Source organism: Pyrus communis, chromosome 16 (genome assembly GCF_041283825.1).
Source record: "Pyrus communis isolate YQ-2024b chromosome 16, ASM4128382v1, whole genome shotgun sequence".
NCBI lineage: Eukaryota > Viridiplantae > Streptophyta > Magnoliopsida > Rosales > Rosaceae > Pyrus > Pyrus communis.
Window position 1 is genome coordinate 10,319,738 of NC_142580.1, and position 27,779 is coordinate 10,347,516.

The following is a 27,779-nucleotide window of genomic DNA, read 5'->3' on the forward strand; positions in this document are numbered from 1 at the left end:
CAAAACCAGAAAAGGTGAGTGAACCAAAGTTTATAATAATAATACTAGTAATAGGAAAACCATTTTCTTTGTGAACATACTAACCCCCTGTTTTGAAAACATATATAATACTACATATAGGTTTTATAAAAACCCTAGCATGCCACGCAAAACCTTCGTAAAACATGTACATGTAAAACCATGCTCAATAATGCTGAAAACATCGCCCGAAGGCAAATCCATAAATCTCATAAGTGAAGTACTCAACTAGGGGTATCATAGTCGCTCGAAGGCGGTACATGTCCATCACCCGAAGGTGAAGCTGTATACCCTGTCCATCACCCAAAGGTGAAGCAGAATAACATGTCCATCACCCGTAGGTGAAGCTGAATCAAATAGCATAACATCCACACCGACACTAGTAATGGCTAGTGAAGCTGTCCGACACTGCTTTCGGCGGTGAAGCTGAGGGTATATAATATATCATATCTCACTCCTCCATCATTTGTGTCCTATGGCCATAGACATAATACTCATGGTGTGCGGATGTGCCGTATGATAACCCACTAGGTAAGCACCAAAAACATATCTCAAAATCCCACGTCTAATCTGGAGCTCGAAAGCTCAAAGTCTAATCTTATAAATCATAGAAACTTTCTAGCTCAATTCATCAATATAAATCTAATGAATCCATATCCGTAAATCCATCATATAAATCATAATCAAAATCATAGAAATCCATATACGCAAATCCAATAATTCATATCTGCTCGTAAAAACATAATTTTCAATAAATCATAATATTTCGTAAAGCAACTTAATTAAATCATGAATTCTATATAAACCATAATTATAGAAATCCATAAAACATAATATAAAACATATTAAATGCATGAAATATGAAATGCATGCTAGGCTAAGATTTTATAAAAATATATAAGTTATGAAGGGGTCCACTCACTGATTTTATTGCCCGAGAACCGCTCGAACTAGCGAGGATGATGTCACTTCCCTGCAATGCGCCTAAACACAATTAGGGATTTTTTAGTAAAACTATACTAAAATGTTATAATTTGGGAAAACGGATGGCAGATTCGGATTCAGCACGTTGAGGAACCTCGGGTTTTTCCTCCACACACCGCCGCGCGTGGCGGTTGGCCGCCCCAACTCGCTGAAAAATCCAACAACTCCAAAATTTCCCAAATTTTACATGAATGAAGATCTAGATGAGAGGAACAACTTTCATACTTGAGGCCAAGGCCAATTTGGTCGGAAAAATCCCTAATTTCACTAAAACCCTTCGAAACCCTAGATTTGGGTGTGCTTTAATTTGACTTCTCTGGTGCTCCGCTGCCTCTATGGTTGGTTGGGGTTTGTTCATGGGTTCAAGGAGAGTCTAATGGTGGTAAAGATCGATAGAAATCGTTTCACAAATGGTGATTCAAGGCCGACCCACCCAAACCCGTCGATGGGTTTTCTCACCACACTGGGGCTAAATTTTGTCGGGTTTGGTTAGAATTAGGTGATGGCGTGTTGTGATGAGGTTTGGTGGTGATGGAAGGTTGAAGAAAGCCGGAAAATTGGGCAGAAAACCGACGGGAAACTTCAAGGAGATCGGGTCATCATGCGGGTTAAGAGGAACCTGACCGATTTCCTCTATCTCTTTTTCCTTCCTTTCCCTCCTTGCTCTCTCTCTTCCCATTGATCACTCACTCATCTCTCTTCACCAGATTGGGCAGCGCCCATCCTCTTTCCTCTCCTTTATCTTTATCTCCACTGCCCATCTTTTCTTCCCTTTAATCTAGGCCACACACATGGATTTCGAGATTTTGCTCCAAAAATCTAGAGCATTCCAAAAAATAATAAATTTACAATTTTGCTCTCGACTTCATTCGTTAATAACTCTTTCGTTATAACTCCAAATTAAAAAAATTACACAAGTCTAATTAAATTAAAAAAAAATTACAAATACGTTTAATAATTTAATAGTTAATAAAAAGTTATGAACCCAAAAACCCAGTCCTGCAATCACCTCTGATCTCAGTCCAAATTTCTCTACCTCCTTTGTTGTCTATTCTTTAAAAAAAAATCTCAATACACTAATCTTTACACGCTTCGACATCTTTCACCGAATTGAACCTAGATCGCGATCACCTTTGGTGAGGGTCAATTTCATTGTGCAACCTAGATCAACACACTTTGACACTCTATTCGTTGTAGGCCCAACGATAAGAAAAAAATTATATTGTGCAAAAAGACATTTAGCAACTATTTTAATTAAATATTAAATCTACATCAGCACATAACAAATTTTTTTACAGAATTGTGGCGGAATGATCATATTGATTTGTGACACCTATTTTCAAGGACAACATTCATCGATTTTCAATTTTAGTGACCATGGTGTGAGTCAATTTCAGGGACCATCTTAATGATATGAGTCAATTTCAGGAACTATTTGTGATTTAAAAAAAACCCATAAATCTTGTGGGATCCATTTATATGCCACATCAACACTTAACGAAATTTTTAACAGCATTGTGACGGAATAACCATATTAATTTACGACACCTATTTTCAAGGATTACATTTATTGATTTTCAATTTCAAAAACCATCTAGATGATGACGATAATTTTCAGGAACCATTTGTAATAAAAACCTATTATAATTTAGTTCAAAGAAGGAATGATCTTTTGCTTCTTTCCCCCACCAATTTTGAATTTCGTATCACGTTCCACTTCACTTTCTTCAGGATCTCAGATTCACAAAGATCCCCATTTCTTCACTACTTAATTTATTGATATATTAAAAACTAATGAACTTAAAAAGAAAATCATCAATCTTGAGCCCAATGCATTCAAAACTAAAAGAGATGAGATCAAACGGAGCGTCCACGACCACGAACACGCGTGAGAGAAAGAACAATTGAGGTAATTTCTTTCCACCATTTATCACCTTTGAACACAATTTTTTAGCCGAACGATTGAACAAATCCAATAAAAATCAAGAACCAAAATTAAAAGGGAGTTTAAAACGTAAAAATGAATGTACAGAAATCATTTCCTTCAACACGTAAGTACAAGTCGCAAAGAGAAGCTTAAAACAAAGGACGAAAAGTAAAGTACGGAGCTAAAGACGGCACCGCAGGCAACGAGAAATTTTTAGGAGTGCCAGGAACACCATGGACACATGGTGTTCCCTCACTCATAAAAAATTGAATAAATAAATAAATAAATAAATCAAATCAAATTTTTATGAATGAGGGAACACCATGTGTCATGGTGTTCCCGGCACTCCTAAAAATTTCTCGCAGGCAACACTGCGTCTCGCACCGCCACTGTCCCTCAACTATTTTCAATGACCAAAATATCCTCATATTATTACCCTGAAAATTCCATTTGTCACCTGGTTATTCCCTCTAATTACAATTCAACCCCACTCCATGTTTATTCATACATGATAAGAAGTTCAAGTACGTATCCCAATACTAGTACTCCTGTATTCCTTCTAAGCTGTATAATTCTCTGTAAATAAATACACTTACAAGCATTAAAACTTGGCACGATCCACGCCGTAACTACTCCTCCCCTTCGTCGCCGCCCCCGCCGAAGATCGAAACCTTGTTGTAAAGAAGGAATAAAACGAGGCAGAGAAACAATGCAACCCCAACCGGCGACGGCGAGCCACTAATGCTGTGGGTGGTGTAGGGATCCCCGGTCGAGAACGAGGAGACGAGGGAGCCGCTATTGGAAGACAGGAACTGAATGATGATCACGAGGAGAATAATGGGGAGAAAGAGTAGACCCAACTGGCTCAAAAGCGCGCTGAAGGCTTCAATTATGGCCTCCCCTTGTTCACCTACATAGGACGGCACCACGATCAACACCACGACCACCACCGCTAGTAGAATCCCGTGGGGGGCAGTTCCGGCGTGCCTCTGCTGATGTATCATTTTTGTGTGTTGTGTTTTTTTTTTGGTAAGACTTGTGTGTTTTGGTTGGGCGGGTTGGAGGGATTAAAATAGGGTGGCTGTGACGCGTTTGGCTGAGGTTGTGACTTGTGAAGTGGTTTTCTAAGGAGTGATTGGGGACTGAGAAAGTTGATGTGGATGGAATGTGTTATTATATGTTTGCTATTTGGGTGAATCTTGGATGTAAATTTGATTTTTTTTTTTATTTGAGTTGATGATGATGATAGATTGGAAAATGGAACTTTCTTTTTGTCTTTGGTTATAAAAAGAAAGGAAAGGGACTGAATTAGGTTAGTAATTTTGTTTTGCTCTGGTGATTTGTTTGTGTCGCTTATGTATGTGGCCTTGTTATCGTTGGCTTTATGTCAGATACCTGTGTTAGGATTGTCGTGTCTGCCGTCTTTGTGACAGTTTACCCGAGGCTCATGTTCGTGGTGGTCTATTGTGTAAACGTATAGGGGTTTAAAATTATTTGTATCTTGTGCAAACTATCTCTAGATCAAGAAATTCGTCATTGGAGAAATTGTACCCATATGGCACCTCGTATTTGGTTGTTCATAGTAATTAACACACTCTATCGCTTCTATCAAAAAATAAAAAAGAAAAGAAAAGAAAAGAAAATGACTGAATTATTATTTTGGCTACTGTAATTTCAGTTTTCACGATTTGGAAATTACAAAATGATAATTGTAGCAATTCAAGGACAATAACTCGTATTTTATTTTTAAAAAAATTATCACAAATGGGCACATAAAAGGTGTTATCTACATGTAAATGTTTATCTTATCCTCACGCATGATCTAATTTTATCGGAAATTAATTTATTGTTCTTAAATTACAATATTAGTAAGCAGCATGCATCACGAAAATGATATAGATAAAAGTGAAACACCGCCCAAAATAAAGTGACCAAAACCATAATTTAGCAAAATAGAAATATCAAATAAAAGAGGCATATGGTGCGCAACAAGAAAATTACATTCCTTTCCAATTTTCCAACAAATGTTAAGGGACATATTTGTTTCTTGTCAATTGGTAATTAAGATACATGGCTTTATACTACTTTTTTGTGTGGTAAGAAATTCTCAGAAAATGTAATGGATTGTAATTCGATTTTATTCGCCTGACCGGGTAACCGGATGGCGAGTCCGTGTATGGAATTGTGGTTTTAGACTACTTTTTTGTGTGGTAAGAAATTCTCAGAAAATGTAATATTTGATTTTATTCGCCTAACCGAGTAACCGAGTGACGAATCAGCGTACAGAATTGTGAATTGCACAGAAGAAGGTTCGCACTGTTTAGGACCAGACTAGGAAGGTATCTGCAGAATGCAGGTCGCAGCCATTACCACAAATGTAGGAGTCACGTTCAAACGAAAGAGCTGGGAATTGGGAAGTGAATGTGGGAATCAAAAGCGTCAAACATTGGGATTTCAAGGGACTGCTAAGTGGAGCTTCACATCTTGGACTCATTTGAGATAGTTTCTCCAGGAGACCTCTAAAGCAGTAAGGTCGAGTTTGTTCAAATTCGACATTCCTGTCACAAAAATTGACAAGATTGTGCTTTGTGCAATGGAGACAAAATTTATCAATCCATTCCCATAGAAGTAGAAGTAGAACATTCGGGGTTCCATTAGACATGTGTTTGCTTAAATTTTCATGAAAAACTTCGAGTTTTCATGGGTGTAATGTTTTAAGAAAACATCGGGTTTTCAAAGCATATTTTTCAAAAACTTCGGGTTCGAAAAATATATGAACTTCAGGTTCATGGGTTCCTGCAAGGATATGCAATATATACATAAAAGTATGCAATAGATAAATGCATGTAGGTCTTTAGGGCCTACAACAATAATTTTATGAATTGATGATTTTGCTTTATTCAACTTCGGGCCAATAAAGAGTGATGGACAAAAAGTAATAAAACCCAATAATCCTTAACTTGTGAGGTCTTGTTCGACGATCTACTTAAGACGTCGAACTGCTTATGGAACCCACGTAAGGGTGTAAGTGGGGAACGCAATGAGCTGCTCCTGGACCTTTTTCAAGTATTACGGCATCCTTGGATTTTTCGTCGTGTGCTCTCTTAAGGCTTGGTTGGTGGTCAGCTGAGAATCTAAATGGATTGCAAGCTTCTTCGCTGTTAAGTCTGTCGCTAGCCAGGGGGTTGTTGGTTAAAACCTCGTGTTCTGCTTCGTCATTAAATGCTTTGAAGCCTAGAGTGTCCTATGCTTCGGCGCGGCTGGGAGTTGCAGAGCATGAGTCCGCACGATGGGGAGCCATAGAGCATGATTTGGTGCGACAAGGAGCCGTAGTGCATGATTGGCACGACTAGGAGCCGTGGTGTAAGATCGAGGGCGGTCGGGAACCGCAGAGCAGGTGGCGTGGCTATGAGGGTTTTGCCCTGCACATTTAGGGTTTGTATGCGCATCAAAAGTTTACCAAAAATTGGTGGGAATTGAGGTATTTATAGGACGAGGTGACCAACCATAGTGCTAGAGTTTTGCCCAACACATGGCGGCATCCTATTGACTAAGGTGTGTCATCAATTGGATGAATGAGGAAGAAAATTCCCAAGATATTAATTATGAGGTAATATCTTGGGATAATGGTGGAAGTATCCTTGATTGGTTATAAGGAGGATTCCTTACTTCATGTAGTTGATCTTCAATTAGGAATGTAAAAAAGATAGGATTTGGTGATTAATCATGTCTTTAATGTCTTTGACTTTTCCATACCATGAGCAGGGGAGCTTTGAATAGCCGTAGTCCCTTGCTTGAACTTCCAATAATGCTGAGCTGCACGTGGGAGTATTTGTGTGTCTACCCATTTATTAAGGGCAATCTTATCTTCTTCGAGATAAAATCCACATGTCGTTTTTAAAATTTTTGAGATTTTTTTGGCTCTATAATAGTCACGGGCTGGTGTTCATGAGCCGAGCAAAGAAATGCAGCGGGCTGCTGCAGGCGGGCCTAATAGTTATTATTATTATTATTTTTAAATTATAGCTATTGCGGGCGGAGGTACCAGACCTAGTTTTGGGCTCAGGTTGACCAGAATGACATCCTAGTGCGTGCTAAGTGAGTTCACTGATAAAGAAGACTGGTGCTGCCGCTACATGTGCCCGTGTGTTTTTTTTGTTTTTTTGTTTTTGTTTGACTTTTGTGTTTTGGTTTGGTGGGCTGGAGGATTAAACTAGGGTGGATGACGAGTTTGGCTGAGGGTGTGAAGTGCTTTTCTAAGAAGTGATTGGAGAATGAGAAAGTTGATGTGGATGGCATGTGTTATTATATGTTTGCTATTTGGCCGACTCTTGGATCTACGTTTGAGTTTTTAATGGATTGATGATGATGATGATGATGATGATGGAACTTTCTTGTTGTCTTTTTTTTTTTTTTTTTTGTCGATTTTGTCTTTTGGTTATAAAAAGAAAAGAACCAAATTATAATATTAGTCTTTTGGTTAGACAAAGAAAAAGACCGAATTATCATTTTGGTTAATGTAGTTTTAGTTTTCAACATTTTAAAATTACAAAATGATAATTATTGTAATTCAGGACAATAACTTGCATTTTTTTTTTTCACAAAATTATCATAGGTGGGCACATATTTGTTGTATACATGTAAAAGTTTATCTTATCCTGACGCATGCTCTAGTTTTATCAGAAATTAATTTATTGTCCTTAAATTGTAATATAGTAAGCAGCATGTATCACTAAAATTATATGAATAAAAGTCAAACTTCGCCCAAACTAAAGAGACTAAAACCATAATCTAGCAAAAAGGGAAAATATCAAATAAAAGAGCATATGGTACGCAAGAAGAAAAATACATTCGATTCCAAATTTTCAATAAATGTTAAGTGACATATTTGTTTCTGGTAAATTATTAATTAAGTGACATGGTTTCTCAGAAAAAGTAATGCATGAACTTGTTACTTCCAGACTAAGAAGGTACCTGCAGAACGCAGGCTGCAGCCATTACCACAAATGTCGGCGTCAAGTTCAAACGAAATAGCTGGGAATTGGGATGTGAACGTGGCAATCAGAAGCATCAAACTGTGGGCTTTGCAAGGTTGTACCGTTGGTCGTAATCGGTATTTTTTTATATACGAGCGAAACTTATGGTTGGGGAATCGAACATGAGAATTAACATCAAATTAAAAGGGCATATTTTTATTTAACTGAGCTGTTAACTAATTATTCAACCAAACCCAAACATGTAATATCTGTTATACCAAACATGTAATATCTGTTATATGTGGCGGGTTTCATGTGTTATGTAGTATTTTGAAAGAAATTGATGTTCCATAAATAACGCACTTATAATCTCATGCAAGGTTTTTCCTTTAATCAATGTGAGATTCTTTTGCCTTCGTATCCTCACACATCCCTTATGTGTAAATAACACACACACGGACAACACAAATTGGGCGACGTGGAGCATGTGTGGCCATTAGGATTCACGCGTGGGACAATCTGCTCTGATATCAAGAAGAAAGTTGAGGTTCTATCATAAAACCAATTGACAATGTGGAGAGTAGCCCAACTTTTTATAAGCCTATACAAGGTTCCTCCTCCCATCAATGTGAGACTTATTCTCAATACATTCTAGGATCAGCATAAGTGCAGTTATTATTATCACATCGTATGATTTAAAGATTTGATCTCTTTAGTATTTATATTTTTACTTGTGCAGGAAATTCCTCAAACACTGGAAGGTCAATAATTTTGAATCAAAATAGAAAAAGAATAGAGTTCAAAGCACCATGTGCAACCGCGGCATAGTGACAGTGGGATCATCAATATATGGAAAATCAAATGCCAATTACAGTGGCCATGTTACATAACATAAAATAATTAGATCAACAAGGCAATTCTAAATTCTTAAACTACAAAAACAAGCTTGTGATTACGATGAGATCGGTATGAATTTGTGCTCATAGAATTTGATTAATTCGACTTTTTAAATCACAATTATAACCTAATATTGAGCAAGATAATACAATTTTAAACAAAGGTGCAACTTTGCTTAGTTTCACCTTGCACCATCCTAGTTTAGGCTTTTAGTACGTAGTAATAGTTTGGTTTCTGTCTTTTTTTTTTTAAATGACACTTCATTATATGAAAATTACGAATTCTTACACTATTGGTTCCTTCATCAGTGTAACCGAAAGCTAGCTATATTGTATCACTTATTTTTTTCAAAAAGGAAGACAACTGGTGACAATCCACGATTATCCATTCGTCCTAAATCCGAAAAGGTTATGGAGAATTTCACTTTACCCGTGACCACAGTCAAGCAGAAATATATTGTATAGTATCACTTAGCTTAACCTTTTTTTTTCTTGCATAAAGTCATATAGAAGAAAAATAACAAAATTTTACCATAAAATTTCAGCGCTATTGGACTCTCGCTCGCTGTTGCCATCAACAGAAGAAAGTTGGTGCGCGTCGACTTAAAAAGTTTAATCTTGTACGAGAATTTATTTCTTGCACGATACCTTGATCATCCATTTCCATCACAATCTCTCGAACCCCATGCGAATAGCGGTCCCTCTTTGCAGCCATTAATTCAGTTGCACGAGAGCTTAGATGTCATTGGCTTGGTTCCTTCCTTCCACCTAGCTTTTCATATGACCAGGCTATAGACTGAAGCTTCTGATACTATCCTTGTCCAGTTGAGGTTCAAAACGTAAAAATAAATGTACAGAAATCACTTCCTTCAACACAAAAGTACAAGTCACAAAGAGAAGCTTAAAACAAAGGATGAAAAGTAAAGTCTACGGAGCTAAAGACGGCAGGCAACATCGTACCTCGCACCGCCACTGTCCCTCAACTATTTTCAATGACCAAAATATCCTCATATCATCACCCTTAAAATTCCATTTGTCACCTGGTTATTCCCACTAATTACAATTCAACCCCACTCCATGTTTATTCATACATGATAAGTTCAAGTACGTATCCCAATACTAGTACTCCTGTATCCCTTCTAAGCTGTATAATTCTCCGTAAATAAATACACACTTACAAGCATTAAAACTCGGCAGGATCCACGCCGTAACTACTCCTCCCCTTCGTCGTTGCCGCCGCCACCGAAGATCGAAACCTTGTTATAAAGAAGGAATAAAACGAGGCAGAGAAACAATGCAACCCCAACCGGCGACGGCGAGCCACTAATGCTGTGGGTGGTGTAGGGATCCCCAGTCGAGAACGAGGAGACGAAGGAGCCGCTATTGGAAGACAGGAACTGAATGATGATCACGAGGAGAATAATGGGGAGAAGGAGAAAACCCAACTGGTTCAAAAGCGCGCTGCAGGCTTCGATTATGGCCTCCACTTGTTCACCTACATAGGACGGCACCACGATCAACGCCACGACCACCGCCGCTAGTAGAATCCCGTGGGGGGCAGTTCCGGCGTGCCTCTTGTGATGTATCATTTTTGTGTGTTGTGTTTTTTTTTTTTTGGTAAGACTTGTGTGCTTTGGTTGGGCGGGTTGGAGGGATTAAAATAGGGTGGCTGTGACGCGTTTGGCTGAGGTTGTGACTTGTGAAGTAGTTTTTTAAGGAGTGATTGGAGACTGAGAAAGTTGATGTGGATGGCATGTGTTATTATATGTTTGCTATTTGGGTGACTCTTGGATCTAAATTTGAGTTTTTTATTTGGATTGATGACGATGATGGATTGGAACAATCAAAATTCAAATGGAACTTTCTTTGTCTTTGGTTATAAAAAGAAAAGAAAAGGACTGAATTAGGTTAGTAATTTTGTTTTGCTCTGGTGATTTATTTGTGTCGCTTATGCGATTTTTGTGGTCTCGTTGTCGATGGTTTTATGTCAGGTACCGGTGTTAGGATTGTCGCGTCTGCCGTCTTTGTGACAGTTTTACCCGGGGCTCATGTTCGTGGTTGTCTATTGTGTAGACGTTTAGGGGTTTAAAATTATTTGTATCTTGTGCAAACTACCTCCAGATCAAAAAATTCGTCACTGGAGAAATTGTACCCATCCGGCACCTCGTGTTTGGTTGTTCATAGTAATTAACACACTCTATCGCTTCTGTCAAAAAATAAAAAAAATAAAAAAAGAAAAGAAAATGACTAAATTATTATTTTGGACACTGTAGTTTCAGTTTTCACGATTTGGAAATTACAAAATGATAATTGTAGCAATTCAAGGACAATAACTCATATTTTATTTTACAGAAACTATCAAGGTGCTATCTACATGTAAAAGTTTATGTTATCGTCACACATGCTCTAATTTTATCGGAATTAAATTTATTATTCTTAAATTACATATAGTTGATCTTCAACTAGGAATGTATAAAAGATAAGATTTGGTGATTAATCCTATCAATGTCTTTGACTTTTCCATGCCATGAGAAGGGGAGCTTTGAACAGTCGTAGTCCATTGCTTGAACTTCCAAGGATGCTGAGTTGTATGTGGGCATGTGGGACTATTTGTGTATCTACCTATTTATTAAGGGCAATCTTGTCTTCTTGGGGATAAAGTCCACATGTCTTTTGGATTTTTGAGATCTTTTTGACTCCACAATAGCCACGGGCTATTGTTCATGGGCCGAGAGAAGGAGATGTAGCGGGCGAAGGTACCATACCTAGTTTTGGGCTCAGGCTGACCAAAAAAACACCCTAACGCGTGTTGGGTGAGTTCATCGAAAAAGAAGACCGGTGCCGTCGCTATAGGTGGCGGTGTTTTTTTGTTTTTTTGTTTGTATATGACTTTTGTGTTTTGGTTTGGTGGGTTGGAGGATTAAACTAGGGTGGATGACGAGTTTGGCTGAGGGTGTGAAGTGCTTTTCTAAGAAGTGATTGGAGAATGAGTAAGTTGATGAGGATGGCATGTGTTATTATATGTTTGCTATTTGGGTGACTCTTGGATCTACGTTTGAGTTTTTAAATGGGTTGTTGATGATGATGGAACTTTCTTTTTGTCTTTATTTGGTCGATTTTGTCTTCTGGTTATAAAAAGAAAAGGACCAAATTATATTATGTCTTTTGGTTAGACAAAGAAAAGGACTTTAAAATTATTATTTTTGTCAATGTAGTTTCCGTTTTCACGATTTTAAAATTACAAAATCATAATTATTGCAACTAAAGGACAATAACTCATTTTTTTTATATAACAAAAGTAACACAGGTGGGCACATATTTGTTGTATAGATGTAAAAGTTTATTTTATTCTGACGCATGCTTTAGTTTTATCAAAAATTCATTTATTGTCTTTAAATTGTACTATAGTAAGCAGCATGTGTCATGAAAATCATATGAATGAAAGTCAAACTTTATCCAAACTAAAGAGACTAAAACCATTATCTAGCAAAAAGAGAAAATATCAAGCTAAAGAGCATATGGTGCGCAGAAGAAAATTACATTCGATTCCAAATTTTCAATAAATGTTAAAGTGACATATTTGTTTATGGTAAATTATTAATTAAGTGACATGGTTTCTCAGAAAAAGTAATGCATGAACTTGTTGCTTCCAGACTAGGAAGGTACCTGCAGAATGCAGGTTGCAGCCATTACCACAAATGGTGGCGTCAAGTTCAAACGAAATAGCTGGGAATTGGGATGTGAACGTGGGAATCAGAAGCATCAAACTTTGGGCTTTGCAAGGTTGTAACGCTGTACGTAATCGGTATTTTATTATACGAGCGAAACTTATGGTTGAGGAGTTGAACATGAGAATTGACATCAAACTAAAGGGACATATTTTTATTTAGCTGAGCTGTTAACATTAATTATCAAACCAAACCCAAACATATAATATCCGTTAAATGCGGCGGCTGCGGCTTTTATGTGTTATGTAGTATTTTGAAAGAAATTGACGTTCTATCATAAAACCAATTGATAATATAGGAAATAATGCATTTATAATCTCATGCAAGGTTTCTTCTTTCACCGATGTAAGATTATTTTACCTTCACATCTTTATATGTCCCCTCATGTGTGCTGAATTTTCAAGTCAAACACGTAGACAACACACACATGGACAACATAAATTGGGCGAAGTGGAGCACATGTGGCTGTTGAGATTCACACGTGGGCCAACTTGGCTTTGATAATATAAAGGAAGTTGAGGTTCTACCATGAAACCAATTACCAATATGAAGAGTAATTCAACTTACTTATAAGCTCATACAAGATTTATCCTTTCTCGGATGTGAGACTCTTTTACTTTCACTTCCTCACAGTGTTACTAATTCCAAAAGTTTCACATAATTAGGGTTTTGCTTATTTGAAAGTAAATCAAACGTTTGGCTTTCACTACTTAGTGATAAACCCTAACCACAAAGTGCATATTAGGATCAACAGAAGTGCAGCTATTATTATCACATCATATAATTTAAACATTTGATCTCTCCAGCATTTTTCGGATATTGTTATTTGTGCGGGAACTTCCTCAAACACAGGAAGTTCAATAATTTTGAATCAAAATAGAATAAGAATAGTGTTCAAAGCAGCATGTGCAACCGCCGCATAGTGACAGTGGGATCATCAGTATATGGAAAATCAAATGTCAATCACACTGGCCATGTTACATCACATAAAATAATTAGATCAACAAGGCAATTCTAAATGCTTTAACTACAAAAACAAGCTTGTGATGATTACGATGAGATCGGTATGAATATTTGATTAATTTGACTTTTTAAATCACAATTATAACCTATTATTGAGGAAGATAATACAATTTTAAACAATGGTGCAACTTTGCTTAGTTTCACCTTGCACCATCCTAGTTTAGGCTTTTAGTACGTAGTAATAGTTTGGTTTCTGTCTTTTTTTTTTTCTAAATGACACTTCATTATATGAAAATTACGAATTCTTACACTATTGGTTCCTCTATTAGTGTAACCGAAAGCTAGCTATATTGTATCACTTCTTTTTTTTCAAAAAGGGAGATAACTTGTGGCAATCCACAGTTATCCATTCCTTCTGAATCCGGAGAGACTATGAAGAATTTCACCCTACCTGATATATTGTATAGTATCACTTGGCTTGACCCTTTTTTTCTTGCATAAAGTCATATAGAAGAAAAATAACAAAATTTTTCCATAAAATTTCAGCTTTATTGGACTCCCGCGCTCTGTTGCCATCGACAAAAGAAAGTTGGAGCACGTCGACTTAAAAAGTTTACTCTTGCACGATAATTTATTTCGTGTACGATACCTTGATCATCCATTTCCATCACAATCTCTCGAAAACCAAGGCCCCATGTGAAGAGCAGTCCCTCCTCTTTGCAGCCATTAACTCAGTTGTACAAGAGCTTAGATGTCATTGGCTTGGTTCCTTCCTTCCACCTAGCTTTTCATATGACCAGGTTATAGACTGAATTTTCTGATACTGTCCTAGTCCAGTCGAGGTCCAACTGAAAAAGGTCAGAGCCATCCCACCCTGGCCACGTATACTGGTGCGTTTGTTACACTAAATTATCTCGGACTGGACTAGCTTCAAAAACTAGGTTGGATTGGCTTGACATGAACCAAGTAATATAAGAATAAAGCGTTTGGTGCAGTATTAGCCTAAGTCAAGAACGCGTTTGGTGCAGTATTAGCCTAAGTCAATGACTAACTTATTTTTAGAACTTAAATATTTTTTTGTTACTTTTTAATCATCTTATCAATATTTTATAAATTTTAACTTAGATATTTTCACTTCATTTAACCCGATTTCAATTTCGTTTGCGTTCACGCGTTCATAGTGACAAATACTATCCGAATACGCTAAAATAGTAACTCAATGTGTCACGACATGAGGGTCAACCAAAGTCAACATTCTCGCCTCTAAGGGATTTTGGTAAATTCCCACCTTTCAAAATAAAATATCATATGGTTAGAGACGGGTCCTACTTTACGGAGGTAATAGCTTCATGACTTCAAATGGAGTTACTGAAATTCTATACATGTCTCTGCAAAATGCGTCACGACTTTAGGGAGCATGCCAACATGTTAGTGTTGTAACTTTTAAAATATTGGATTCTACTGTGTTATACATAGTAAGGTAAACAAAAGCTGGGTAATATATATATATATATATATATATATATGCAATCTTTCTGGCAGATATTTGCATTTTTTTCTTTCCAATTTTTCCTGTTGATGTGCTTCTGGCAGATTTTCAATTTCGGTGATTCTAAATTCTCAAAACAAACATTCACGTAATGATGCTGCTGCAAGAGTTCTATTTGCAACTCATATGTATCCTTTTTCATAATTGCTCAAGTTCCACAGGTGCTTGACTAAATACTTGCAGATGCACGCCGGCCTCCCCAATCATTAGACGACCTTTATTGTTTATACAGTATATGATATCAAACTCTTGACCTAGAGAACAATTTTTTTTGCTGTATGGCAAATTGCCTATGTTGGATATAGTTGTTGGGCGCCCATCTTCTGTAATTTAAAATTTTGATTAGGTAATTTCTACATGTATTGACCAACATTACAAACTTAGTGGTGAATAATCACACCTTTTCCCTTCATAAACCCTACCTCAGGTGGCAACTGAGTAGAATATGCACTAGCAGAGCTAAGGTGGGGTGCAATGGGATTCATTGACCCCAATAAGTTTGTTGGGCCACTCTTTTTCTTTCGGTGCAAAGAAGAGAAAAACTGGGAAGAGGCATTGCTTTGGTTTTTTGAAGACTAAAGAAAAGAAAGGTTGATGGCCTTGGTTTTATAATGGGAGAGAAGGCAGATCCTTTTGTTTTGGCAGCATCCAATATATATATTAAGGCATTTGCTATGCCTTTTGGTTTTGAGCAGCAGCAGAAGAGAGAAGAGCTGTCTGTCGATAGCTCTAATCTGTGAGCAGAGGAGAGAGATGAGAGCCACACCAGGGTGAGCATTCAACTCTCCCATTTGAAAAAGGGCACAGGGGTCTACTATTTTGAGAGAGAAGCAGATGCAAAGAGTGAGAAAAACATGGGGCACTATTTAGAGAAGGCAGCAGTTGCTGCTTTGGTGTTCTCATTGGATTGCTTCATTTTTTGCTCTCCTTTGAGAAATCACTTATATTGGTGCTAGAGAAACTTGTTGTATATTTTCGTATTCTCTACTTGTTCTTTGTTTAAGTGAGAGCTATTAGTGTATGTAGGATTTCAGATTTGAGTTTGAAAATTTTAAATGAAAATATGATCGATTTTAGAAAGCTATTTTTTGACCATATTGCTGTAAATTTATGGCTTTGCCACTGAGAATATGGTCACTTTTTTTGCAACTTGTCATGTGCGACCTAAGAGGTTGGGCCTTACATGCGAGAGGGTCTATTGTCCAGACATCAGACTAAAACAAAGACATGAGGTGAGACAAGAGAGTAGGCCATGGTGGACCTGAAAATTTCTCCTTCCATTCAGAGGCAGAATTAGGGAACTTTTTGTATCTAAGTCAGAGGAATATGTTGATCCGACCATTGGACGTCAAAATCTCTTCTTACCCTAGGCCCCTAATTTTCAATAACCTTTCTCATGACTGCATTTTTGCTCACCACCCTCAAGTGGTGGTAATGCTCACCACCTTATTTATCACTGTTAGATGAGTTTGAATTTTGAAATTTATGTTTATCCACTACATGAATCTCGAAATTCAAACTTATCTAACGATAATAAATAAGATGATGAGCATACACTATAGTTTATTCTGATGGGCAATAATGCTCCCTTTCTCATGAAGACTTCCATGGTAGAAAACATCACCTTCATGCCACGTGTCTTGATAGAGCAGACTCACCCTAGAGTATGATCCGCCTTGTTGAATGTAACCGTTACAAAAGGGACCGCCCAACGGATATTTCTACGGCTTTTCAAAGTTTAAAATTATAAATTAAAAAGGTGGACAACAATTTATTCCCTACTTTCGTTATCTCCATCACACCATCCCTCATTCATCATCGAAAACCCAAAGATTTTCAGTCTCACATCTCTTACTCTCTCTCTCTCCCCCCATCACTGCCGTGTCCGTCTCCGATTTCAATGGCTATGGCTCTCAGACCCATCGACAATGCTCTCTCAACCACACCGGAAAGACCCAAAAAGCAAACCAAAGTTGCTGTTCCAATCCAGAAGCAGAAACCCGAATTCGGCCTCATAAATGACGAAAACCAGGCTCCGCTTCCTGCAACCGCTGATGCCGCCATCGACTACATCTCTTCCGAGAATCTCAAACCCATCTCAGACCCGGATCTCAAGATTCAGGTAATTTTCCATCTCATTGGTATTTTTCCCTTTCTGTTACTTTGAGTAAAACCCGATTGATGTCGCCCCTTGCACTCGAGTTCGATTCTGCTAACTGGTGTATTAATGTCGGAGTAAAATTTTAATAATTTTTTAAATTTCAGAGCTTGAATGAGGGATTGGAATCAAAGGATTGGGTGAAGGTGTGTGAGTCTCTGAACAATGTCAGGCGTTTTGCGCTCTACCATTCTGCCCTTCTGGCTCCTACCCTGTAAGTGCTTTTCTTCTCAGTATCAACTTCCGATTCTCTGCTGTAAAGTCACTAAAACGACGTCATTTTTGTATGTACAGAGAGAAAGTTATGGTGGTGCTGGTCAAGGCAATGAAGAATCCGAGAAGTGCCTTAATCAAGACCTCGATTATGGCATCTTCCGACATCTTCGCCGCCTTTGGTGATGGTTTACTTGAGTCCGCAGCCTCTAATGCATTTGATCAATTGGTGTGTAACCCAGACGGTTTTTTGTTTTTCTTCTTAATTTTAAGGATCGTTTGACAACCATTTCATTTAGTTTTCAATTTTTTTATGTTCTGATGAACGGCTTGGATTGTTCGATGCGTTTTTCACAGCTGCTGCAATTGCTGTTGAAGTCATCTCAAGACAAACGTTTTGTGTGTGAAGAAGCAGACAGGGCACTGAGCTCAGTGGTGCAGTCCTTGACCCCTCTTCCTCTGCTTCAGAAGCTTCGAGCCTACGCTTCTCATGGCAACCCTAGAGTCAGAGCCAAAGCTGCCATTTCTGTCGCATCTTGCGTCGCCAAGATGGTATTTACTATGAAACCAAAATGTTCTCTTGAGCTATGACTTTGAACAATACCATTTTTCTTGTTAACCTTGTTACGAAAAATGGGATTTTGGTACCGATTTTCAGGGGCTTGAAGGAATGAAGGATTATGGGGTGGTTTCTTTGGTGAAAATGGCTGCAGACTTGTTGAATGATAGGCTGCCTGAGGCGAGAGAAGCAGCACGGGGAATTGTGATGTCGGTATACAATGCCTATACAGAGAATGAAGAGGAGAAGCTGCGGGAGAATGAAGAGGAGAAGCCGGAGAAGCAGGAGATTTGGCTAAGCTTTTGCCAGTCTAATTTGTCAACAATCCATGCTCAGTCCATGGTCAAAATTACTTCTTCTCAGTAGAAAGAAGACTATGATTAGGGTTGTGTTTTGCTGGTAGTAGAAGCTATAGTGGGAGTGCTAGTTTGGTTTCTGATTCTGCTGGTAGCCGTATAGCAGCATATATACTTTGAGAGTGCCATGAGTTTACATCTTCCAGCTTCGTCTAAAAGCTGTTTTTACGTAATTTTATGTCGATGAAGTTCGTCGTTTAATAAAATTTTCGTTGTTGATAATGGAAGAGCTAACGAAAGAGCTACAGAATCGTAATATACCAGCAATGCAAGTAACCAAACCAACCCCTCTGAAAATTCGGAAAAATATCTCTGAGCCAGCGTGCCATACACATACGGACAGAGAAACAAGCGGGTGGTTATGTAGAGTGACTTCTATAAACAAATTTTCAGCTGTGTTCTGGTGTCTGCAACTAGAACATGCCACATAAAATAGCATGTATATAATTTGAAGATCAATACAATTCCCACGATATATTGTTTATCAGTACGAACGAATACATGGGTTCATACATTTGAACTATTTCCTATTCATTTGAAAGAAGAGAAATACGAAAATCTCTCTGCAAGCTATCACTGCCTCCTTCTCTATATTTTCTTACAACTGGCTCATTCATCGCATCCCTCGCATCTACCAAAACCACGAGGATACCTTCAGTTGAGATAACTGAGATCCAAGCCAAAAGCAATCCTGATTGGAGGAAGAACTCGAAAAAGGAAAGAAGTCAATTTTCAAGCACTTCAATCTTGTTCAACAAGAGAGCGCAGCGCAATCTCAACTTCTTCAAAAGGTTGCCCGGCATACAGCTGAATCTGCGCTCTCTTCACAAAAATCACCCTCATGTTATCTGACTTTATGGCGTCGCGAAGTTCCTGCAAAACATAAAGTCCCTTTATCATCTTAACACTGATGACTTGAACGAAGGAAAATACATAACAATTTCATGGTTGGTTGGAGACAAAACCCAAACACCAAATAAGACACAGAAAGAAGAGCTCTTAAATGGAAACAGAAAACAGAATGCGATGAAGTAGCATATAATTCTTCCAGTAAAAAGCAAATGGAAGACATGATGAATAAAAATGAAAAAAAAAAAAAGAAAAAAAAAAAAAAAAACCCCAAACCAACGAAGGAGGGGCGGAAGGATTAGAAGAAAATTGTGAACCTTATTTTTACCCCAAGATTGAGGAATTGGAACTCAAAATTCTGATAACTTTTGTTTTGTGACGATCTGGTTTTAATCAAGTTAAGTGGTGAATTCAAGAAATTTTCTTTTTTAAGTTCAAGATGAAGCTCGCGCGTCACTTTACCTAGTTCTCATTAACTCCTTACCATGTTATATTCTCTTTGAGGTAATGGCTCCATAGAAGTACGGTTAAAGAGAATATCAGAAGAACATTTTGTAATGTCATGTGTAGAAATAATGACAGGAAACAAATTAAACCTTTTGTAATTTGTAGAACCGCCAAGTTTTTTTGAAGTTTGTATTAAGTGTTCAATTACCTAGTTACAACTCTAATAGGAAGATTATATTTGGGCTGTCCAAAGTATAATTCAAGCCGAATGTAAGATGTCTAAATGACCTAATGCAAAACATTGCCAAAGTTGCTCTAAATATTGGGAGGTTTTATTTAGGATATTAACAAAAATAGGAAGTGAATAAAATGATGAAGAATAATGTGCCAAATTTGACACTTTAAATTTCTTACGCATAAGCATGCGTCTAGGCGTTGAAGTTCCAAATTATAATATATCAATTAACGACTGAAAATCAATACGTTGAATAGAACTAAACTTTAATTTGGATGCTGATTATGTTTTTTCAAGTTTATATAAAGTAAAAGAATTGAATTTTGGAAGCCAGGAGTGTGTCAATTGTTTTATAATTCGTCCGAATACATATATCAGGTTGCTGCTCAACGCAATTTGAAAGTATATCTAGTGCAAGGACTTGTCTTTTTTTTTGTTGATAAGTAGAGGGTTTGTAGCCTTTTTTGCTAAGCATAAGAACATATTATCTTTGTTTAATCATTCGATCGCTGTCCACAAATATAGGACAGAAGGCCCCAAATTAGATCTGATTCTTACCTAGTTCGAGTCACAAGTTCACATGTACCAGCCCTCGCGGCAAAACGTTTTGGTTTCTGTAAGCGTTAGAATCCCACATCGCCCGTGCGAGAGAAGTGAGCAAGTAAACAAGCCTATAAAAACCACATTCCATCACAGATGTGACGTTTTTCTGCCTTTGATCTAAGGATTAAGTGTAGTACCTTTTTATCTGTTTAATATTTGATATGTGGGTTAATGGTGCACATGATATTAATTTTATTTGTTTAGGGTAAGGGTTCGCCACATTGGCTAGCCTACTCGGATCTTTGTTTGTAGCGCAAGCGTTGTGCTACTGCCATAATAAGTTTAACTTAGAATTTAGTCTTGGATGATATAAATATCGAAATTAGAGATTTAAAATTTATTTTAATGTTTTTGCCACTAGATGTAACGTAATTAAATATTATATTTGATAAAAATAAAGAAATTAAAATTTAGAGTTTACAGTAAATTGTCGTTATGATCTCTTAACTTTAACTCAATTGAAACAATGATCTGTTAACTAAAAATTCATTACCATTGGTCCTTCAACTTTAATTCAACTGAAGAAATGGTCTTTTAACTTTAACCCAATTGTAGTAATGGTCCTTCCAACATAACTCGTTTTGACAAAATTTTTGACGTAGTTGACGAAAATGATCATAATTACACACTTTGATAAGTTGAGAGACCCTTATTATATAAAAATGGTTATTCCAACATAACTTATTTTGACAAAATTGATGAAAATGACTATAGTTACACATTTTGATAACTTGAGAGACCAATGGTAATGAATTTTGAGTTAAGGGACCATGGCTACAATTTACTTTGGAGTTTATTACTAAATTTGGTGTCTGAATTTATTTATCTCCAAGTAAGAGAACTCTCATTAACTCAATCCTGTTGGCTTATTTCGACAAAAAGAAAATGTCAAAACTTATTACTTCATAATATTTAAGCAAAGTGATTGAATTTGTTATTCATAAAACTGCGATTAAAATGTTTGTTGTGTCTTGACTAAGCTACTAAACGGAAATGTTCATTATCCTTATTCATCGTAACAAATTCGAGTTTATATTCTCGTGTCACTCGTTGCACTACGCTAGAACCCATTAAAAGCTAGCCGTTGCTCACTAGCTTGTGAGGTGCTAAGATTGTCATAAACCATATTCCCTCCCCTTGATATGCTTAACATTGGTGTTCTGCAATGTTTTAGACCAAGTTCCCAAGTGCAATTAACCATCAGAATTTCTAATTCACTATTGTGGCTGCCCAAATTTACATATTCTCCTTTCAAATTTACATTCAGATGATGTTTGAATGGTTAATTTAGATGTTAGGAATTTAGGTTATTATCAACGAACCCGTTTGATAAGCTGAGGGGTGGCTCTACATCTTTTCCCAAATTGCTAGCAGCCATGCTTGTTTTATAATTCAATATCTTGGTTTAATTTCTAACCTCTTGACGTTGTAGACAGATTGATGTAACAACAACCTTATTTCTTTATGCTCGTTATTAGTTAGAGAGTCACGGATTCAATGGTTCACCTATTTAGACTTGGTGCTTTTGCTGTTTACAAATATCTTCAGCAACTATTTGGATTCTGGTCCAATTTTTTATTTTCCATTCAGGGTGAGCCCATTCTAATTTCTAAACCTAACCGACAAGAGGACGAAAAAGAACCAAAGAGAGAACTCACTATGTGAACTAAAGAGAGTGAAGTATCAGTTACACACTTTTTAACATTAAAAAGGTTGTATCAATAGTGAGTTTGTAACCATTTTTTTTTAGTACAACGATGTATTTTTACACTAAAGAAGGGAGGAGTTCGGCTAAACCACACACTAGACAACCTAATTTGGTATCAAATTCACCATCCATGAGTTCATAACCAAATCATTAATTCACCCCATTAGTGTAGATATATTATTGCATCAAAACATTAAAAAGGATGAATAATAAATTTTAGAACTGGGCAATAAACTAATTACACTCCATGCAAAATATATGTGACTCCTTCTAGTATCCTTGAACTAAATAAATAGCTACTATCAAAGTTTGATAATTGTTAAAGAGAACATCAGAAGAACATTTTATAATGTCGTGTATGAAAATAATTAGGGGTGAAACCAGAAATTTAACTAAGAGGGGCATCTTAAAAAATTTAAGCTTTTTTTTTTTTTGTGACAAATAAAGCTAATTTTTTTTTTTTATGAATGCTAAAAAAATAGTTACAAAATGCCTAATTTTATTATTCTATTGTCTAATTTTGATTTAAGTGTTGTATTAACAATTTAATGCTCATTCGTACAACTAAATATATGCAACTCGACAAGATTTAGACATGAGTGAGTGAGAAACAAAAAAAGAGGGGCACTTAAGATCTAAGAGAGGAATTTTCACTATTTTATGATTAATACAATTACAAGGATAAATGCACATTCAACATCTCTAATAGTAATACCATATTTGGGGTACCATAATATATTTCAAGCCAAATGAGATGTCTAAATGAACTAAGGCAAGATATGATCAAATTGCTTAGGGTATCAGAAAATAGGAAGTGAATGAAATGACAGAATATTGTACCGAATTTTGCACTTCCAACTTTTAATGCATTAGGGTGCATTGTAGACGTTCAAGTTTCATATTATAGCATAGCAATTAACAACCCAAAAATCGACACATTGGAGAAGACCTAACATTAATCTGGGTGCTAATGATGTTTTTTCAAGTTTGTATAAAGTAAATGTCAAATTTTTTACGTATTTTGAAATTATATCTAGCGCAAGGACTTGCATCATCATAAACAATTTTTCCGTTGATAGGAAGCTGAGGGATTGTACCTTTTTATTTGTCAAGTTGTAGAAATTATCTTTGTTTGATCAATTAACATTTGATCACTGTCCACAAATATATGCATATATAACCCCAAATTCAATCTGGCTATAATGTAGTTCAAGCCAGAGATGATTCACAAGTATCAGCTCTCGCGGCAAGACGTTTTGTTTTTTGTAAGGTTAGAATCCCACATCGGCCGCGCAAGAGAAGTGAGCAAGCAAACAGGCCTATAAAAGCCACATTCCAAAGCTGAAGAAAGCATACCTTTCTCGGCCTTTTGGCTAAGATCAAGTGTAGTATCTGTTCTTATCAGTTTAATATCTGATACGTGGACCAATGGTTCACACGATATTAAATTTATTTTTTTAGGGGGAGGGTCCATGACGGTAGCTTGCTGCTGGGATCCTCGCGTGTCGCCCAAGCGTTGCACTACTGCTCGGGCTGGCGCACCCCACCAAAGTGAGTTAAAATTTTATTTAGCCGTAAGAAGGTTTGAACGACAGTTGAGTGTGTAATGTATGTTTAAAGGAAACCGAAGGTGATTTAATATGGATTTTTTGATATAGATGGTGTGGGAATTATCGGTTGTTATATGGGAGGGATTTCGTCGAAACAACGAAAAATTCCTGTTCTGCAGTGTGTTTTGATTCTCACTTGGTGGCCGCCTACGGTTTGTATCGTCGAAACAACTGGTTTTTGTTTCGAACTTACGATTAGATGGGGTTGAATGGTTAATTTAGATGCTAGGAATTAGGTCAGTGTCAAGGAACCCGTTTGATAATCTGAGGGGCCTACCTCTTCCGCCTAATTGCAAGCAGCCATGCTTGTTTTAGCATTGTAGACAAATTGATGTATCTGCAGCCTAATTTCTTCATGCTGGTTGTTAGTTCGAGAGTCACAGATTCAATGGTTCAGCTATTTGGACTCGGCCCTTATAGTAACCTTTGCTGTTTACAAACATAGCGTCTTCAGTACCATATCGACGGAAGGAAGAAAGCGTGGAAGTAAATGCTTGCTGTTTACAAACAATTGTCTTTTTCGTTAGTCACAATTTGTTAATGGAGTAGCTTGGTATGTCGATGTAACTATACGATGAGGACGATAATCATCAAAATTAGGCGTGCGCCCATTGCGGCTTAAGCTAATTAGCCTTGCTCACACGCTGGTATGGATATGATGTGTCACACGCTGCTAGCCTTGCTCGCAAAGACACACAATTTAAAAACATAGAAATTGTCGAAAGAAAAGAAAACACGAATAACACATTGAAAAAGTCGTCGAGGGAAAGAAAAAGATAAATCCAAATTTCTAAAACCCAACAAGCAAAAGCCCTTTTGGCTTTTGGCAGCTGCTGAATCTTTTAGCTTTTTGCAAGCGCAGAAGCTCGAATCTATGGACTCCTCAAAGCCTTCTGTCCGTCTTTCTGCAGCACAAGGGACTCTGGTATCCGCCCAATCCAGCAACCCGCCGCCGCACAAGCTTGCTCTTTCCCACACCTCTTCACTCTCAGGTTCGCTCTCTATCCGAGCTCCTCCTACCCCTGATTCCGATTCCGATTACGATTCCCAGTTCCAAGAATTGGGTTATAGCTCTAGTGGTAATATTAGTAGTAGTGAATCTGATTCCGAGGCCTTCGTGACTGGGGAGGAGTTCGAAACGGCATCGGAGAGGCCGCTGTTGGCCGACCCAGATGAGGAATTTCTCGGTCCTGTCGAAAGATACGAGCTTTCCTGGCCTTTAGTGGCTGACCCGGATGATGGGTTCGAGCCTGTTGTTGAGAAAGTTATGGTGGGTGACTCGGGGAGGGTTATGCCCGTTGCTCAGTTGTCATGGGAGAGTGATGATGATGGTGTGGTGGGTAGTGATGGGGTTTTGAGTGAAGTGGAAGACGGGGAGTTTTCGGTTCGGGTTAAGGTTCCGGGTAATGGGGTTGTGGAGAAGCGTAGTGTTGCGCCGAGGGTCAAGGTTTTCGAGGTTGAAGAAGGAGAAGAAGAAGATGAGTTAGTGAAGTCGAAAGAGTCTTTGGTGGTTGAACAAGCTGAACCTGTTGCAAATTTAAAGGGATTTAAAGCTGATGAGGGTTCGGATTTGAATAATTTTTTCGAAGCCAAAAGTGGGATTGAAAATAATGGTGTTGCTGCTGCTGAGATTGAAGATAACCGTCGAAATTCTGCGGAATTGAGCGTTAGTGTATCAGAAAAAGGGGAGAAAGGCAAGTATGTGGCAGAAGAATGCTTTGTGCATTGCCCAAATAGCGACAGGAGTAATGGTGTTGATTTGGGTGTTGAGGGGAATGAAAATCAGAATGTGGACTTGACAACCAATTCGCACCCGAATCTAGTTCCCGAGAGTTTGTATTTGGAAAATTGTAATTTATCTGAACTTACTAAGGATGATGAATTTGAAAATGCACTGTGTAGTGATTTACTTAAATCAATCACACTGAGTTCGCTATCTGTACCTCTCTTATGCAACAATGGGGCGGAAGATGTTGGTGCTGTGCAATTTCAAGGTGAAACAGCAGCATATGGAGCCAAAGTGGAAGTGCTTTTCAAGGAGAAGGAATTCCCTACAGAGAAAGAACAAACCAGTTTCGGTCTGTTTGGGGAGAAGATTATTATCACATCTAGAGTTTCAGTTCTTGAAGGAGAAGAATCGGGGCCGGTGCTGTCGAAAGAGTCCTCGGTCATTGAACGGTCTATTCAAGCGCAAAGGATTGAAGAAAATGGTCTTCCTGCTACTGAGATCAACAAGGGACTTGAAAGAGGACCAGAGAAAGGCAAGTATACGGCAGATGAATCAGTCGTGCATTGCACTAATGGCAAAAGGAGTGGTGTTGATTCTAATGGAAGTTCTGAGGCACCCGAAAGAGGAAAGCATTCAAGAACTGATTTTGGTGTTGAGGGGAATAAAGATCAAATTGGAGACTCGACGACATATTCAGAGCCAAATCCAGTTCAGGAGATTGTATGTTTGGGTAATGGCGATTTGTCTGAAGCTACTAAGTGTGATAGATTTGAATATGCACTGTGTAGGGATTTCCTTAAATTGGTCACGCCAAGTTCCTCCGCGACACGCAATCACATCTTTAGGGATGAGACCAAAGTCGAAAGTTTCAGCATAAACGGAACAGCAGCTGAGGTAACTGTAACTCTTTCAGATGAAAATATGGTCACCGGACTCAAGTTTGAGGACCAGTTGGCTATTGGGGAGCAATTGGTTTTGGCCGGAAGTGCTGGAGCGTTGCAATTTGAAGGTGATACAGCACATGGAGCCAAATTGGAGGTGCGTCTCAACGACAAGGATTTCCCTAGAAGGCAGGACCCAACCAGCTTGGGTTTGTCTCTGATGAAGTGGGGAGGTGGTCTTGTTCTAACAGCCGACATACTGTCTCTGTTCTCTGTCCGCAATTCTCAAATGGCTGTTCATGTTGTACTGGACAGCAAGCAAAGGGGCAAAATTGCTATAAAGACGGGCAGTTCAAACCAACTCCAAGTTGCACTTGTTGGGATTCTTTCAGTTGCGGCTTCAATCTTTGGGATTTTTCGCCCGAGATTCGGTGTTCAAAACTCAAGATAATAGGTGTAGTTTTCCTTTTGCTGTTGGTTGTACTTGTCACTAATTTTCAATGTCTAGTACCCTATGTTTATGAAACCAAAACTACGTATTGAAGTTGTTGTACATCATGTCTGAGTTCAGTCATTCCCAAAGTTATCTACTCTGTCTGTCGTCTCTTCGAGGACATCTGATAGAACTGAAACGACAGAGAAAAGATTAGCATGGTCCATCAGCAAGGATCAACGCATAAATCGTTTCAATTCAACTTTCAAAGGTAAAGGGGTCAAAGTTATTCGGCCTTGCACTCCAAGTTTCTAGTCAAAGTTATTCGGCCTTGCACTCCAAGTTTCTATTTGGTTGCCCTATCTTTTCAGACTTGCACCCCAAGTAATTAATGTGCCCTTTTTCTTAATTAAAAATGATTGAAATGAACAAGCTCTCTGTTTATATAAACCAACCTTTAATGCACCATTATTCATGTTGAAAAGCTTCAAAGATTCAAATCCCAATTCCCAATAATAACAAAACGTGTAAGAATTCCTCTTCTTAATTCTTCAAATTCTCATTTACTTATTGGTGGTATCGTATCATATCGTATAGATCGATTCTCATTATGCAATTGGGTTTTAATATTTTATATAAGTTATGAATCACTTCTACTCATAAACATAATAAAAAATTATATATATATTTTTCCTACCAAACTAGCCTCAAGCTAACGACTGCCTTGTAAAACATGACAACCACTCAATTTTTCTTTAAGAAATTAAATGTTTAAATTTTTATTAACAGACTTAAGCATAGCCAAGTTGATAGGTAATCTGTAACCATATTTAAATTTCTCTTCTCATAATATAGATTAATTTAGTATAGACTATTGTTTGTATTAAAAGACACTGTTATGAAGCTAGGAGAATAGAAGGATATATCTTATGCATACCCATGTTAATTTTTGTCTCA

At 37.6% G+C, this 27,779-nt stretch overlaps 4 protein-coding genes and 3 non-coding genes across 7 annotated transcripts; 5 read left to right on the forward strand and 2 right to left on the reverse strand.

The window, feature by feature from the left end:
- Window positions 1-3,295: 3,295 nt before the first annotated feature.
- LOC148689946 (uncharacterized) lies at window positions 3,296-4,007 on the reverse strand. Its single transcript, XM_088688289.1, has one exon. The coding sequence runs from the start codon at window positions 3,931-3,933 to the stop codon at window positions 3,559-3,561; it is 375 nt and encodes a 124-aa protein (XP_088544415.1). The 5' UTR covers window positions 3,934-4,007; the 3' UTR covers window positions 3,296-3,558.
- Window positions 4,008-9,182: 5,175 nt separating this feature from the next.
- LOC137732665 (uncharacterized) lies at window positions 9,183-10,443 on the reverse strand. Its single transcript, XM_088688155.1, has one exon. The coding sequence runs from the start codon at window positions 10,388-10,390 to the stop codon at window positions 10,013-10,015; it is 378 nt and encodes a 125-aa protein (XP_088544281.1). The 5' UTR covers window positions 10,391-10,443; the 3' UTR covers window positions 9,183-10,012.
- Window positions 10,444-16,804: 6,361 nt separating this feature from the next.
- Window positions 16,805-18,549, forward strand: LOC137732354 (uncharacterized). The gene is made up of 5 exons (XM_068471663.2): window positions 16,805-17,163; window positions 17,307-17,413; window positions 17,494-17,641; window positions 17,770-17,964; window positions 18,071-18,549. Exons 1-5 carry the CDS (start codon window positions 16,942-16,944, stop codon window positions 18,335-18,337), a joined length of 939 nt encoding a protein of 312 aa, XP_068327764.2. The 5' UTR covers window positions 16,805-16,941; the 3' UTR covers window positions 18,338-18,549.
- Window positions 18,550-20,559: 2,010 nt separating this feature from the next.
- Window positions 20,560-20,748, forward strand: LOC148689947 (U2 spliceosomal RNA). The gene has a single exon (XR_015958097.1). It is a non-coding gene; the product is annotated as a U2 spliceosomal RNA (small nuclear RNA).
- A 2,773-nt stretch (window positions 20,749-23,521) lies between these two features.
- On the forward strand, window positions 23,522-23,716 carry LOC137733048 (U2 spliceosomal RNA). Its single transcript, XR_011068368.2, has one exon. It is a non-coding gene; the product is annotated as a U2 spliceosomal RNA (small nuclear RNA).
- On the forward strand, window positions 23,528-26,947 carry LOC148689948 (uncharacterized). Its single transcript, XM_088687611.1, has one exon. It carries the CDS (start codon window positions 24,654-24,656, stop codon window positions 26,838-26,840), a length of 2,187 nt encoding a protein of 728 aa, XP_088543737.1. The 5' UTR covers window positions 23,528-24,653; the 3' UTR covers window positions 26,841-26,947.
- A 40-nt stretch (window positions 26,948-26,987) lies between these two features.
- Window positions 26,988-27,088, forward strand: LOC137733055 (U6 spliceosomal RNA). The gene has a single exon (XR_011068373.1). It is a non-coding gene; the product is annotated as a U6 spliceosomal RNA (small nuclear RNA).
- The last annotated feature ends 691 nt before the right edge of the window (window positions 27,089-27,779 follow it).